Source organism: Nerophis lumbriciformis, linkage group LG14, assembly GCF_033978685.3.
Source record: "Nerophis lumbriciformis linkage group LG14, RoL_Nlum_v2.1, whole genome shotgun sequence".
In the NCBI taxonomy this organism is placed as follows: domain Eukaryota; kingdom Metazoa; phylum Chordata; class Actinopteri; order Syngnathiformes; family Syngnathidae; genus Nerophis; species Nerophis lumbriciformis.
Genome location: NC_084561.2, coordinates 2,309,180 through 2,326,571, shown reverse-complemented (window position 1 = coordinate 2,326,571; position 17,392 = coordinate 2,309,180). Strand labels below are relative to the sequence as shown.

The 17,392-nt window shown below is 42.4% G+C and overlaps 1 protein-coding gene across 1 annotated transcript in view; it reads left to right on the top strand.

Moving 5' to 3' along the window:
• Positions 1–16,715, top strand: part of hdgfl2 (HDGF like 2) — a 41,164-nt gene extending 24,449 nt beyond the window's left edge. The window contains exons 12-16 of the mRNA XM_061976235.2: positions 3,095–3,165; positions 3,241–3,342; positions 13,345–13,498; positions 13,584–13,650; positions 16,059–16,715. Of these exons, the coding sequence (XP_061832219.1) occupies positions 3,095–3,165; positions 3,241–3,342; positions 13,345–13,498; positions 13,584–13,650; positions 16,059–16,176 (512 nt within the window). The 3' untranslated portion in view covers positions 16,177–16,715. The remainder of the gene's footprint in view (positions 1–3,094; positions 3,166–3,240; positions 3,343–13,344; positions 13,499–13,583; positions 13,651–16,058) is intronic.
• The last annotated feature ends 677 nt before the right edge of the window (positions 16,716–17,392 follow it).

Below are 17,392 nucleotides of genomic sequence, written 5' to 3'. Positions count from 1 at the left end.
TTTTTTGTATTAGCCTTAAGTAATATTCTAATTTTGTGACACGGAATTTTGGATTTTCATTTGTTGCCACTTCAAATCATCCAAATTAAATGAAATAAACATTTGAATGCATCAGTCTGTGTGCAATGAATAAATATAATGTACAAGTTACACCTTTTGAATGCAATTACTGAAATAAATCAAGTTTTTCAAAATATTCTAATTTACTGGCTTTTACCTGTATAGTCCTCTTTATAATCCAATAACGTAATGCTACTTGAGGCTGAGCCAATCAGTGGCCACGATGCTGAATGCTGTGCTCTAATTGGTTTTGTCTCGTTTAGTGGCTAATACTACTCAGTTTCCCCGAGATTGCCACTAAATAGGAAGTGGTGGGGGCGTGGTCAATATGACATCATCATATACTGTATGACAGGATCATTTCTGAATTGCAATGATGCACATATTTTCTTTGAAAAGGCTCAACAAATGTTTTATGTATATTTAAAAACAAATATTAGTGTTATTAATAAAACCATGAATAATATTATTTTTCTTATATCATCAGAGTCACAATCAGCTATAATATAACTGACTTGGTAGACTGCTCTCTTTGTTCAATGCAGTTTCAATTGTTGCTTATTGTAAAAGGTAACACTTCACTCCGCCCTCCCTGAATGTTGACATTTCCACCCGTACGTCTTCTACCGCTTGTCCCTCTTGGGGTCCCGGGAGTTGCTGGAGCCTATCCCGGCTGCATTGGAGTTTGCCAAACATGTAAACAATCCTTTGAATTAGATTTGAAAACAAATAACTTAAGGTGTTTTGTTGATATTCTTCACAATGAAGTCACTGTATACCTAACCACACTAAAGAAAGTACATTAGAACACACAAAGCGAACATACATGTAGGAACCACGTTAGATTAATAATATCATTTGGAATAAACTGGGGGGAAAAAGCAATACAATTAAGCAAGATGAAGTTTGAGCTCTAATGCCGCTAGCTTAATGCTAGCGTACAATGGACTAGCTCATAGACATGCTAACTCAAATTAGCATGGCCAATCGCAGGGCACAGATAGACAATCCTTCACACTCACATTCATAGCGATGGACAATTTGCAGTCTCCAATGAAGCTAACATACCGTATTTTTCGGAGTATAAGTCGCTCCGGAGAATAAGTCGCACCGGCTGAAAATGCATAATAAAGAAGGAAAAAAACATATATAAGTCGCACTGGAGTATAAGTGGCATTTTTGGGGGAAATGTATTTGATAAAAGCCAACAGCAAGAATAGACATTTGAAAGGCAATTTAAAATAAATGAAGAATAGTGAACAACAGGCTGAATAAGTGTACGTTATATGAGGCATAAATAACCAACTGGTATGTTAACGTAACATTATGGTAAGAGTCATTCAAATAACTATAACATATAGAACATGCTATACGTTTACCAAACAATCTGTCACTAAATCCCATGAAATCTTATACGTCTAGTCTCTTATGTCAATGAGATCAATAATATTATTTGATATTTTACGCTAATGTGTTCATCATTTCACACATAAGTCGCTCCTGAGTATAAGTCGCACCCCCGGCCAAACTGTGGGAAAAAAACTGCGACTTATAGTCCGAAAAATACGATACATCTTTTTGGAATGTGGGAGGAAACTGGAGTACCTGGAGAAAAGCCACGCATGCACACTCCACACATTGATGTCCAAACGGAGGTTGTAAGACACACACACAGCGTAAAGTTAGACGTTATTGTCGCTAGTAATGTCAAATGATTTATGGTAGTTTAAACAAGAAATGCATTCATTAGCTTAAAATACCTTTCTCTTCAACTTCCTCTCCTTACTTTTGGACCAGCGGGTTTTGACTGCTGCTAAAGCGCTTCTGACAGGCCACTTAGATGCACACTTTTGTTTTTTACAAATTAAGCAATGAGGAACATTTATTATAGCCAATAGTACGTAAATAATAGACAATATACGGTACATCCATTGGTTTTCGTGTTTAAAAAAAAGTGTTTTCTGCCACGATAGTTTACATGTCGGGTAAACCTTGCTCCTGTAGTATTGATGTTTTTAGTTCATTTAGCCATTTTTATACTTGAAAATGCAGAATTTTGCCCAAAAATACTCGAAACCTCCTAAAAAGAGCGATGGAGCGATGGAGCGAAGCCGCGAAAACTTGCAAAGGACGACTGTGTCCATCGTCTGTTATGTTGAACATAAATGTTTTGTGTGTGTGCGCGTGTGTGTGTGTGTGTGTGTATGTGTGTGTGTGTGTGTGTGTGTGTGTGTGTGTGTGTGTGTGTGTGTGTGTGTGTGTGTGTGTGTGTGCTTTGACTCAAATGTGTTCCTATTGTAATTCAGTTAAATCATGTGAATAATTACAAGGAGGAATACAGTACAGGCCACACACCTTCTCATTTCAATGCCTTTTCTTTATTTTCATGACTATTTACATTGTAGATTGTCACATCAAAACTATGACACCTGTGAAGTCAAAACCATTTCAGGTGACTACCTCTTGAAGCCCATGGAGAGAATGCCAAGAGTGTGCAAAGCAGTAATCAGAGCAAAGGGTGGCTATTTTGAAGAAACTAGAATATACTCAGTGGTCTAGTGGTTAGTGTCCGCCCTGAGATGGGTAGGTTGTGAGTTCAAACCCAGACTATAAAAATGGGAGCCATTACCTCCCTGCTTGGCACTCAGCATCAAGGGTTGGAATTGGGGGTTGAATCACAAAAATGATTCCCGGGGCGCAGCCACCGCTGCTGCTCACTGCTCCCCTCACCTCCTAGGGGGTGATCAAGGGTGATGGGTCAAATGCAGAGAATAATTTGGCCACACCTAGTGTGTGTGTGACAATCATTGGTACTTGAACTTTGTATAAAACATGTTTTCAGTTATTTCACCTTTTTTTGTTAAGTACATAACTCCACATGTGTTCATTCATAGTTTGATGTGACAATCTACAATGTAAATAGTCATGACAATAAAGAAAACACATTGAATGAGGAGAAGGTGTGTGGCCTGTACTTTATTCCTCGTCCTCATGAAGTAGAATGCAAAGTTGATTTGACTGTTCCTCATTTTAGAAGCGTCGCCAGAGGAGAAACTTCAGAAACTCCACACAGATATTAAGTTTGCACTCAAAGTGGACAACCCCGTAAGTTTGGTCTCACACAATCACGTCAGCCAGTGAAAAATGCTGCAAGGCCTCTGATGTCTTGTGAACCTGCAGGACATTGAGAAGTGTCTCCAGGCCCTGGAGGAGCTTGAAGTCTTGCCTGTCACCAGCCAGATCCTGCACAAGAACGCCGATCTCATCGCCACGCTTAAAAAGGTAGCTCCTCCCACTGTGTTCAACACTGCAACATACATATTCAGCATGTTAAAAAGGTATCTCCTCCACTGTGTTCAACACTGCAACATACATATTCAGCATGTTAAAAAGGTGTGTTAAAAAGGTATCTCCTCCACTGTGTTCAACACTGCAACATACATATTCAGCATTTTAAAAAGGTGTGTTAAAAAGGTACATATATCCTCCACTGTGTTCAACAATGCAACATACATATTCACATACTTGCCAACCCTCCCGGATTTTCCGGGAGACTCCCGAAATTCAGCGCCTCTCCCGAAAACCTCCCGGGACAAATTTCCTCCCGAAATACTCCCGAAATTCAGGCGGAGCTGGAGGCCACGCCCCCTCCAGCTCCATGCGGACCTGAGTGACGTGTTGACAACACACAACAACAGCGTCTACCGTAAAGCAGTTCGTCTGCCGTAAACAGCAATGTTGTGACACTTTTAAACAGGACAATACTGCCATCTACTGTACATGCATATGTGACCCACCCATAATGTGTCACATTTTTGTGTTGATTTAGTTATTTTATTTTGTGGTTTGAATTCGTTTTTGGAGCTGTCATTACACATTTATCAGTATTCACATTGGTCAGTAGGGGGCAGTAGGGCGTTTCTTCCCAATTGAATGCTATCACCTGCAGACCGGAAGTGTCTTGTCATTCTGATGAGAGCGACCAGTCTGTGAACAATTGAAACATCCTGTGTGCTTTTTCCTCCTGTATAACAGGTTAGTTTTGGTGAATTAACTCACTGAATAATATCCATGTGATCTTTATAAGTTTTAAGTACACATTCTGATGGTGGAGCCTAACTCTAAAGTGTTTGTGAGTTGTAGTTTGTATTTGTGAATGAATCCAGTGAACAGCTGCAGTAATCAATACAAAATGGCGACGTGAGTGCGCAATGTTTATATAGGAACTTCTGATCCTAATTCAGACTCCCAAATTAGAGCTCCCGTTTTTTTATTGATTTTATAATGTATATTTGTATAATGTGTGTGTTCTGAAATAGTGACAGAAAATAGAACAAGGATGGACAATTCAACCCTTAACTCAACAATGAGTAGATGAGTGTTATGTGTGTGTATATGTGTAAATAAATGAACACTGAAATTCAAGTATTTATTTTATTTATATATATATATATATATATATATATATATATATATATATATATATATATACATATATATATATATAGTGAGAATTAACTGAAAGTCAAGTATTTCTTATATATATATATATATATATATATATATCTTAACCACGCCCCCAACTACGCCTCCCGCCCCGACCACGCCCCCGCCCCCACCCCCCACCTCCCGAAATCGGAGGTCTCAAGGTTGGCAAGTATTCATATTCAGCATGTTAAAAAGGTGTGTTAAAAAGGTATCTCCTCCACTGTGTTCAACACTGCAACATACATATTCAGCATGTTAAAAAGGTGTGTTAAAAAGGTACATATCTCCTCCACTGTGTTCAACACTGCAACATACATATTCAGCATGTTAAAAAGGTATCTCCTCCACTGTGTTCAACACACATTCATCATGTTTTAAAGGACGACAAAAAGCTTCACATTCCTAAAATGTTGCAACATCTTGTTGTTTGGAAGGTGCTTGGTTTTAGCATGAAGTATACTTTTTATACCAACACTGATGCAGGTTTTCCATATAACTAATGGAAATAGAAATAGTCTGTTCCAGGGTCAAACTGTCCCCATCAAAAGGTTTTATTGACAGCATCATTACACTGGAACCTGCTAAAAAGGGGAATGTTGCCTATCATTCACAATACTAATGTGTACAAGAACACATGTTTTTCTTTTTTTATGCATTCTAATTTGTCAAATATGGCAAGTAGGAGGTGGCTAACAATGTAGTTAATGTGAGTAATGTATTCCACCCATAAAGACCTCTCAAAACATACAAAAACTGCCAAAAATGCTCCATTTACATGTTGTGACCTGAATACTAAGCATGTATTAGCAATATTGTTATTATAAGTGCTAACACACCGTCATCACCGAGAGCTAACTAGCTTATGCTGCTATGTTGACATATTGAGCTGCCACTGACATGACTTGATGACACCTTTGACACTCACACTGTGTGGACCATGACTTGATGACACCTTTGACACTCACACTGTGTGGACCATGACTTGATGACACCTTTGACACTCACACTGTGTGGACCATGACTTGATGACACCTTTGACGCTCACACTGTGTGGACCATGACTTGATGACACCTTTGACACTCACACTGTGTGGACCATGACTTGATGACACCTTTGACACTCACACTGTGTGGACCATGACTTGATGACACCTTTGACACTCACACTGTGTGGACCATGACTTGATGACACCTTTGACGCTCACACTGTGTGGACCATGACTTGATGACACCTTTGACACTCACACTGTGTGGACCATGACTTGATGACACCTTTGACACTCACACTGTGTGGACCATGACTTGATGACACCTTTGACACTCACACTGTGTGGACCATGACTTGATGACACCTTTGACACTCACACTGTGTGGACCATGACTTGATGACACCTTTGACGCTCACACTGTGTGGACCATGACTTGATGACACCTTTGACGCTCACACTGTGTGGACCATGACTTGATGACACCTTTGACACTCACACTGTGTGGACCATGACTTGATGACACCTTTGACACTCACACTGTGTGGACCATGACTTGATGACACCTTTGACACTCACACTGTGTGGACCATGACTTGATGACACCTTTGACACTCACACTGTGTGGACCATGACTTGATGACACCTTTGACACTCACACTGTGTGGACCATGACTTGATGACACCTTTGACACTCACACTGTGTGGACCATGACTTGATGACACCTTTGACACTCACACTGTGTGGACCATGACTTGATGACACCTTTGACACTCACACTGTGTGGACCATAACTTGATGACACCTTTGACACTCACACTGTGTGGACCATGACTTGATGACACCTTTGACACTCACACTGTGTGGACCATGACTTGATGACACCTTTGACACTCACACTGTGTGGACCATGACTTGATGACACCTTTGACACTCACACTGTGTGGACCATGACTTGATGACACCTTTGACACTCACACTGTGTGGACCATAACTTGATGACACCTTTGACACTCACACTGTGTGGACCATGACTTGATGACACCTTTGACACTCACACTGTGTGGACCATGACTTGATGACACCTTTGACACTCACACTGTGTGGACCATGACTTGATGACACCTTTGACACTCACACTGTGTGGACCATGACTTGATGACACCTTTGACACTCACACTGTGTGGACCATAACTTGATGACACCTTTGACACTCACACTGTGTGGACCATAACTTGATGACACCTTTGACACTCACACTGTGTGGACCATGACTTGATGACACCTTTGACACTCACACTGTGTGGACCATGACTTGATGACACCTTTGACACTCACACTGTGTGGACCATGACTTGATGACACCTTTGACACTCACACTGTGTGGACCATAACTTGATGACACCTTTGACACTCACACTGTGTGGACCATGACTTGATGACACCTTTGACGCTCACACTGTGTGGACCATGACTTGATGACACCTTTGACGCTCACACTGTGTGGACCATGACTTGATGACACCTTTGACGCTCACACTGTGTGGACCATGACTTGATGACACCTTTGACACTCACACTGTGTGGACCATGACTTGATGACACCTTTGACACTCACACTGTGTGGACCATGACTTGATGACACCTTTGACACTCACACTGTGTGGACCATGACTTGATGACACCTTTGACACTCACACTGTGTGGACCATGACTTGATGACACCTTTGACACTCACACTGTGTGGACCATGACTTGATGACACCTTTGACACTCACACTGTGTGGACCATGACTTGATGACACCTTTGACACTCACACTGTGTGGACCATGACTTGATGACACCTTTGACACTCACACTGTGTGGACCATGACTTGATGACACCTTTGACACTCACACTGTGTGGACCATGACTTGATGACACCTTTGACACTCACACTGTGTGGACCATGACTTGATGACACCTTTGACACTCACACTGTGTGGACCATGACTTGATGACACCTTTGACACTCACACTGTGTGGACCATGACTTGATGACACCTTTGACACTCACACTGTATGGACCATGACTTGATGACACCTTTGACACTCACACTGTGTGGACCATGACTTGATGACACCTTTGACACTCACACTGTGTGGACCATGACTTGATGACACCTTTGACGCTCACACTGTGTGGACCATGACTTGATGACACCTTTGACGCTCACACTGTGTGGATCATGACTTGATGACACCTTTGACACTCACACTGTGTGGACCATGACTTGATGACACCTTTGACACTCACACTGTGTGGACCATGACTTGATGACACCTTTGACACTCACACTGTGTGGACCATGACTTGATGACACCTTTGACACTCACACTGTGTGGACCATGACTTGATGACACCTTTGACGCTCACACTGTGTGGACCATGACTTGATGACACCTTTGACACTCACACTGTGTGGACCATGACTTGATGACACCTTTGACACTCACACTGTGTGGACCATGACTTGATGACACCTTTGACGCTCACACTGTGTGGACCATGACTTGATGACACCTTTGACGCTCACACTGTGTGGACCATGACTTGATGACACCTTTGACACTCACACTGTGTGGACCATGACTTGATGACACCTTTGACACTCACACTGTGTGGACCATGACTTGATGACACCTTTGACACTCACACTGTGTGGACCATGACTTGATGACACCTTTGACACTCACACTGTGTGGACCATGACTTGATGACACCTTTGACACTCACACTGTGTGGACCATGACTTGATGACACCTTTGACACTCACACTGTGTGGACCATGACTTGATGACACCTTTGACACTCACACTGTGTGGACCATGACTTGATGACACCTTTGACACTCACACTGTGTGGACCATGACTTGATGACACCTTTGACACTCACACTGTGTGGACCATGACTTGATGACACCTTTGACACTCACACTGTGTGGACCATAACTTGATGACACCTTTGACACTCACACTGTGTGGACCATGACTTGATGACACCTTTGACACTCACACTGTGTGGACCATGACTTGATGACACCTTTGACACTCACACTGTGTGGACCATGACTTGATGACACCTTTGACACTCACACTGTGTGGACCATGACTTGATGACACCTTTGACACTCACACTGTGTGGACCATAACTTGATGACACCTTTGACACTCACACTGTGTGGACCATGACTTGATGACACCTTTGACACTCACACTGTGTGGACCATGACTTGATGACACCTTTGACACTCACACTGTGTGGACCATGACTTGATGACACCTTTGACACTCACACTGTGTGGACCATGACTTGATGACACCTTTGACACTCACACTGTGTGGACCATAACTTGATGACACCTTTGACACTCACACTGTGTGGACCATAACTTGATGACACCTTTGACACTCACACTGTGTGGACCATGACTTGATGACACCTTTGACACTCACACTGTGTGGACCATGACTTGATGACACCTTTGACACTCACACTGTGTGGACCATGACTTGATGACACCTTTGACACTCACACTGTGTGGACCATAACTTGATGACACCTTTGACACTCACACTGTGTGGACCATGACTTGATGACACCTTTGACGCTCACACTGTGTGGACCATGACTTGATGACACCTTTGACGCTCACACTGTGTGGACCATGACTTGATGACACCTTTGACGCTCACACTGTGTGGACCATGACTTGATGACACCTTTGATACTCACACTGTGTGGACCATGACTTGATGACACCTTTGACACTCACACTGTGTGGACCATGACTTGATGACACCTTTGACACTCACACTGTGTGGACCATGACTTGATGACACCTTTGACACTCACACTGTGTGGACCATGACTTGATGACACCTTTGACACTCACACTGTGTGGACCATGACTTGATGACACCTTTGACACTCACACTGTGTGGACCATGACTTGATGACACCTTTGACACTCACACTGTGTGGACCATGACTTGATGACACCTTTGACACTCACACTGTGTGGACCATGACTTGATGACACCTTTGACACTCACACTGTGTGGACCATGACTTGATGACACCTTTGACACTCACACTGTGTGGACCATGACTTGATGACACCTTTGACACTCACACTGTGTGGACCATGACTTGATGACACCTTTGACACTCACACTGTGTGGACCATGACTTGATGACACCTTTGACACTCACACTGTATGGACCATGACTTGATGACACCTTTGACACTCACACTGTGTGGACCATGACTTGATGACACCTTTGACACTCACACTGTGTGGACCATGACTTGATGACACCTTTGACACTCACACTGTGTGGACCATGACTTGATGACACCTTTGACACTCACACTGTGTGGACCATGACTTGATGACACCTTTGACACTCACACTGTGTGGACCATGACTTGATGACACCTTTGACACTCACACTGTGTGGACCATGACTTGATGACACCTTTGACACTCACACTGTGTGGACCATGACTTGATGACACCTTTGACACTCACACTGTGTGGACCATGACTTGATGACACCTTTGACACTCACACTGTGTGGACCATGACTTGATGACACCTTTGACACTCACACTGTGTGGACCATGACTTGATGACACCTTTGACGCTCACACTGTGTGGACCATGACTTGATGACACCTTTGACGCTCACACTGTGTGGACCATGACTTGATGACACCTTTGACACTCACACTGTGTGGACCATGACTTGATGACACCTTTGACACTCACACTGTGTGGACCATGACTTGATGACACCTTTGACACTCACACTGTGTGGACCATGACTTGATGACACCTTTGACACTCACACTGTGTGGACCATGACTTGATGACACCTTTGACACTCACACTGTGTGGACCATGACTTGATGACACCTTTGACACTCACACTGTATGGACCATGACTTGATGACACCTTTGACACTCACACTGTGTGGACCATGACTTGATGACACCTTTGACACTCACACTGTGTGGACCATGACTTGATGACACCTTTGACACTCACACTGTGTGGACCATGACTTGATGACACCTTTGACACTCACACTGTGTGGACCATGACTTGATGACACCTTTGACACTCACACTGTGTGGACCATGACTTGATGACACCTTTGACACTCACACTGTGTGGACCATGACTTGATGACACCTTTGACACTCACACTGTGTGGACCATGACTTGATGACACCTTTGACACTCACACTGTGTGGACCATGACTTGATGACACCTTTGACACTCACACTGTGTGGACCATGACTTGATGACACCTTTGACACTCACACTGTGTGGACCATGACTTGATGACACCTTTGACGCTCACACTGTGTGGACCATGACTTGATGACACCTTTGACGCTCACACTGTGTGGACCATGACTTGATGACACCTTTGATACTCACACTGTGTGGACCATGACTTGATGACACCTTTGACACTCACACTGTGTGGACCATGACTTGATGACACCTTTGACACTCACACTGTGTGGACCATGACTTGATGACACCTTTGACACTCACACTGTGTGGACCATGACTTGATGACACCTTTGACACTCACACTGTGTGGACCATGACTTGATGACACCTTTGACACTCACACTGTGTGGACCATGACTTGATGACACCTTTGACACTCACACTGTGTGGACCATGACTTGATGACACCTTTGACACTCACACTGTGTGGACCATGACTTGATGACACCTTTGACACTCACACTGTATGGACCATGACTTGATGACACCTTTGACACTCACACTGTGTGGACCATGACTTGATGACACCTTTGACACTCACACTGTGTGGACCATGACTTGATGACACCTTTGACGCTCACACTGTGTGGACCATGACTTGATGACACCTTTGACGCTCACACTGTGTGGATCATGACTTGATGACACCTTTGACACTCACACTGTGTGGACCATGACTTGATGACACCTTTGACACTCACACTGTGTGGACCATGACTTGATGACACCTTTGACACTCACACTGTGTGGACCATGACTTGATGACACCTTTGACACTCACACTGTGTGGACCATGACTTGATGACACCTTTGACACTCACACTGTGTGGACCATGACTTGATGACACCTTTGACGCTCACACTGTGTGGACCATAACTTGATGACTTGACTTGATGACACCTTTGAGGCTCATGACTTGATGACTTGCCTCACACTGACTGACTCCTTGTCCACTGAAGTGAGCAAATTAAACCTAAAGTGTAAAAAACAAGAAGAATTAAAGCTGCAAGCAGCATTGGTCGGGCCCGCGTATTTGGCAGGTGCTAGTCCTAAGTGTCCCAATACTTTTGTCTACTTTTAGTCTGAAGTGTCCCAAGACTTTTGTCTAGTGTACCTACCTTGTCTGCATTGTGTGGGCACGTTGGTGCTTCCTGCTTTTGAGCAGCCATCTTAAAAAAACAGCAGCGCAGCAGCATCAGTGCAGCGGGTCTTTGAAGGGTCATAAAATCAAAACCGGAGCAGGTATTAAAAAGCTGTTCTATACTTGTATACACAAGGGTTCAATCTCTCTCCTGTGTTAGTTTGAAGCCTAAACGACAAACGCGCTCAGAGGAGATAGATTTTGAAGGAAGGTGACCGGTTTTTACAAAAATGTTGTTTTGAAGGGGGAATAGCAAACTTCCTGTTGATTTTTGCTGGGGGTTGTGAATTTATGAAATGTAGGTCTAAGTGAGACCTACATTGAGGTTTTTGTTTCATGTCTGTCTGACCTTCCCAGTGGGAGTTACAGGCAGTTTTGTCATTTTTTTCTTCCGAGGAGCAGTTTTTTCTCCGTTTTATTAAAAAATTGCTCTAGAGCGCAATTTTTAAATTTGGGGTTAGGTTTTTTTTTATTAGATCGCAATTTCTGCTAGTCCTGATGTGTGTGTTCAGTTCGGTGAGTTTTGAAGCATGTTAAGGGGGTCAAATTACAGCTCAAAGAGGCAAAAGTGACTGTTTTTAGTACATTTTTGTCTTGAAGGGGGAATTGCCAACTTCCTGTTGATTTTTGCCCGAGGAAATTAATTAATGAAAAGTAGGGCTAAGTGAGCCCTACATAGAGGTTTTTGTTTCATGTCTCTACAACATTCGTACTGGGAGTTATAAGCAGTTTTCTTTCTAGGGGGCGCTAGAGCGCAATTTTGAGTTTTGGGGTTCGGTTTTTTTATTAAAATATGGTGAGTTTTGAAGCATGTTAAGTGGGTCAAATTAGTGCTCAAAGAGGCGGCGGAATAATAATAAAACCTTAGAAAAACAATAGGTCCTTATGTCCCATTGTAAAAGGACTCCCGTTGGGATTCCTTTTACAATGGGCCATGCGGGCTCTAATAAAAGGGCATCATGATCCGTGTTCACATTAGTAGTAAAGTATATTATATATAAAATAATAATATAATAAAATGTATATCTGTTTGTCAGTATGTGGTGAAGTGAATTATATTTATATAGCGCTTTTCTCTAGTGACTCAAAGCACTTTACATAGTGAAAGCCAATATGTAAGTTCCATTTAAAGCAGTGTGGGTGGCACTGGGAGCAGGTGGGTAAAGTACCTTGCCCAAGGACACAACGGCAGTGACTAGGATGGCAGAAGCGGGGATCAAACCTGGTATCCCCAAGTTGCTGGCACGGCCGCTCTACCGACCGAGCTTTGAAATTGCTGTTGAAAATGTATGTTGTCTTGTCTGCTGCAGATCCGCCGCTACAAAGCCAGCCAGGCGGTGATGGAGAAGGCCAGTCAGGTCTACAACAAACTCAAGCTGCGCTTTGTGGGCAAAGCAGAGGTGGCAGCCAAGCCCAAAGGCGAGGAGAAGGAGAAGGAGAAGGAGGAGCAAGAGCAAGACACAGGTGGAACACTTTGATCTGCTCATGCAAAGGAGCACTACTGTATTCCTAAAAGATGCAAATGTTCCCTGGCTCCATTCCACCGCAGTCAATGGAGAGTCCAGACAGAAAGGAGAGGAAGTGGAAGATGACCACGCTGCTTCTAGTCCAATCAGGTGAGTCAACCAACCAACCACTCTAAATCATACACAGTCACTTGCTCAAAAGTGTCGTATAGTTTATGCAATTGTTCCATCTGCAAGTTATTCATCATAACAGCCACTTTGCATTATGCAAAGGAAAAAAACTCAAAATAATCCACCTCACCCTGTCAAACACAATCACATGTGCAACACAGACGTATCATATAATTCATGCGATTCGATACACCTGCCAGTCATGAATGATAATTGCCACCCTGCACAATACAAATTAAAAAGACTTAAAAAAAACAGTCAAGAGCCAAGGTACACTTGCTTGGCCACAATCACGTGTGCAACGCAGACATGTCGTATAATTCATGTGATTGCTCCACCTGCCAGTTATTAACGATAACAGCCGCCTTATGTAAAATTACAATACTCAAAGTAATCTACTAGTCAAAAGTGATGGTGCGCTAACAGGCTTGCTCTTGTGCAACACAGAGGTGTCATATCCTTAATGCAATTGCTCCACCTGACAGTTATTAAGGATATTTGCCACCTTGTGTAACAGAAAGTACAAACACTCAAAGTAATCCACATTTTCCGATCAAAAGTCCTGGTGCGCAACATAATTCATACAATTGCTCCACTTGCCAGGTATTAATGATAATTGCCACAGTGCATAACCATACCTGCCAACTACTCCGGTTTTCCCGTAATTAGTACGGTTTTCATCAACCTATTCCGGGTTACGGTTGCAGTGATAAAAAATACGGTTTTTCATTAATTAAAAAAAAAAAATTTTTTTTAAATGCGCGAGGCTATTTATAGCACCGCTGCCAAGCACCAGGCACCAGTTGCCATTGTTTCCAAACGAGCGAACGATCATGGAATCAGCCGGAGAAAAATGGCAAACGAGTCTTAAACCGAAAAGAAAACTGCAGTCATTCCGTGAAGAATATTCAAAAGGGAATAATTATCCGTTCCAAAAAGGGTGAAAACTACGCGAATTGCACCTTGTGCAGACAAGATTTTTCCATCGGACACGGAGGAATTAGCGATGTAAAAGACCACGTTGGGACAAAAAAACACAAGTCTAATGCCGTTGCTAGCGATACAAGTGGAAAACTTTCAGCATTTTTCGGATTTTAGCCACAAAAAGGTAATGACACCAATGTTATCTATTGGAATTGTTTAGTACTGTTATACTGTTAAAAGTGTTTGTACTATTTATGCTTTCAAGTCCAAGTTGAAGAAATCTTGTTAAATGTTGACAGCATAACTACCAAAATACAGAAGTATGTCCTTAATATTTTTGCAGTGCTATTTCTGTTGAAAAGTTCAAATGATTACATTAGAGATGTGATGTGCCACTTTTCAAGTGTCTGATGGCTTCAATTCATTTTTCATATTTTGAATTCTTTTGAAAGGCTTACAAAAAAACTACATTTGAATTGTAATTCCATGCTATTGACAGGACTATTAATTTTAATGAAGTTAGCTTACCATGTTTACAGTATGATAATTGTGATAGAAATGTGAATTTTAGGCACAGAATATTGTTTACAATTGAACAAGGCAGTAGATTATACAAGCTTGGACAGAAAGTTAATAATGACACCAATTTTTTTTTTAATGGAATTGTTTAGTACTGTTTTACCATTTGTTTACTGTAAAAAGTGTTTATACTTTCAATGAACAAATTGAAGTCTTGTGAAAGGTTGACAGGATAACTGGCATTAACTGTCAAAATAATTTCAAACTATTGAAGTTAGCTTACAGAATAAACATGTCAATCAACCCATATGATTTTTGCTGTAATATTTTTGTTTTGAAAAGTCACTGTGACTGATAGAAAAGTGATGGTTTTAGCAACATTTTAACCTGTCTGAATGCTAATAATCATTTTGCGTCGGGGGGCGAAGCCTGAACCCCCCACCAGGACTTTGTCCTGGACCTACCGGGGCCTGTGGCCCCTGGACCCTGGCTACTAGGTTTTTCTGATTTCAAAAGTTGGCAGGTATGCATAACATAAATGAAAAAGATTCAAAATAATCCACATCAACCTGTCAAAAGCCACGGTGCGCTTGCTCCTGTGCAACATAGAGGTTATTTATGCAATGGTTCTACCGGCCAGTTATTGTTGATAACAGCCACTCTGTGTAGTATAAATGACAGATACTTGAAGTAATCCACATCTACCAGTCAAAAGCCGTGTTGTGTAAGGCACATTACAAACGTGTCATATAAATAACACAATTGCTACACCTACCAGGTATTAATGATAATTGCCACGACTAGAAATAAGACACAAAAACACAACACAACAAATTGTTCTTTTCTTATTATAGAATTCAACTTTATTTTAAACACTTTTGTTTTTTAATCCGCAAAAAAAAGCATCTGAAAAGTCCGAAAGATTGTGCAAACTTTGTCCTCAGGCGCAGCCTCGACAGTCCGCCCCAGACCAACGACTTTGCCCAAGCTAACAACGACAACGACGACAACAACAACAACAACATCTCTGCAGAGACACGAGCGTCCCCAGTGGAAAGTTAAAAGAAGGAAGGAAAGAGCAGTGCAGTGGAAGAGGAGGAGTCAGACACCCTTTCTGACCCTTTTGTCACACGTGTAAAGAAGCCTTGGTATACTTTGTGTTGCTTCTTTCACACCATCCTGACCTTTGTCACACGTGTAAAGAAGCCTTGGTATACTTTGTGTCCTTCTTTCACACCATCCTGACCTTTGTCACACGTGTAAAGAAGCCTTGGTATACTTTGTGTCCTTCTTTCACACCATCCTGACCTTTGTCACACGTGTAAAGAAGCCTTGGTATACTTTGTGTCCTTCTTTCACACCATCCTGACCTTTGTCACACGTGTAAAGAAGCCTTGGTATACTTTGTGTTGCTTCTTTCACACCATCCTGACCTTTGTCACACGTGTAAAGAAGCCTTGGTATACTTTGTGTCCTTCTTTCACACCATCCTGACCTTTGTCACACGTGTAAAGAAGCCTTGGTATACTTTGTGTCCTTCTTTCACACCATCCTGACCTTTGTCACACGTGTAAAGAAGCCTTGGTATACTTTGTGTTGCTTCTTTCACACCATCCTGACCTTTGTCACACGTGTAAAGAAGCCTTGGTATACTTTGTGTTGCTTCTTTCACACCATCCTGACCTTTGTCACACGTGTAAAGAAGCCTTGGTATACTTTGTGTTGCTTCTTTCACACCATCCTGACCTTTGTCACACGTGTAAAGAAGCCTTGGTATACTTTGTGTCCTTCTTTCACACCATCCTGACCTTTGTCACACGTGTAAAGAAGCCTTGGTATACTTTGTGTCCTTCTTTCACACCATCCTGACCTTTGTCACACGTGTAAAGAAGCCTTGGTATACTTTGTGTTGCTTCTTTCACACCATCCTGACCTTTGTCACACGTGTAAAGAAGCCTTGGTATACTTTGTGTTGCTTCTTTCACACCATCCTGACCTTTGTCACACGTGTAAAGAAGCCTTTGTTATACTTTGTGTTGCTTCTTTCACACCATCCTGACCTTTGTCACACGTGTAAAGAAGCCTTGGTATACTTTGTGTTGCTTCTTTCACACCATCCTGACCTTTGTCACACGTGTAAAGAAGCCTTGGTATACTTTGTGTCCTTCTTTCACACCATCCTGACCTTTGTCACACGTTTAAAGAAGCCTTCGTATACTTTGTGTTGCTTCTTTCACACCATCCTGACCTTTGTCACACGTGTAAAGAAGCCTTCGTA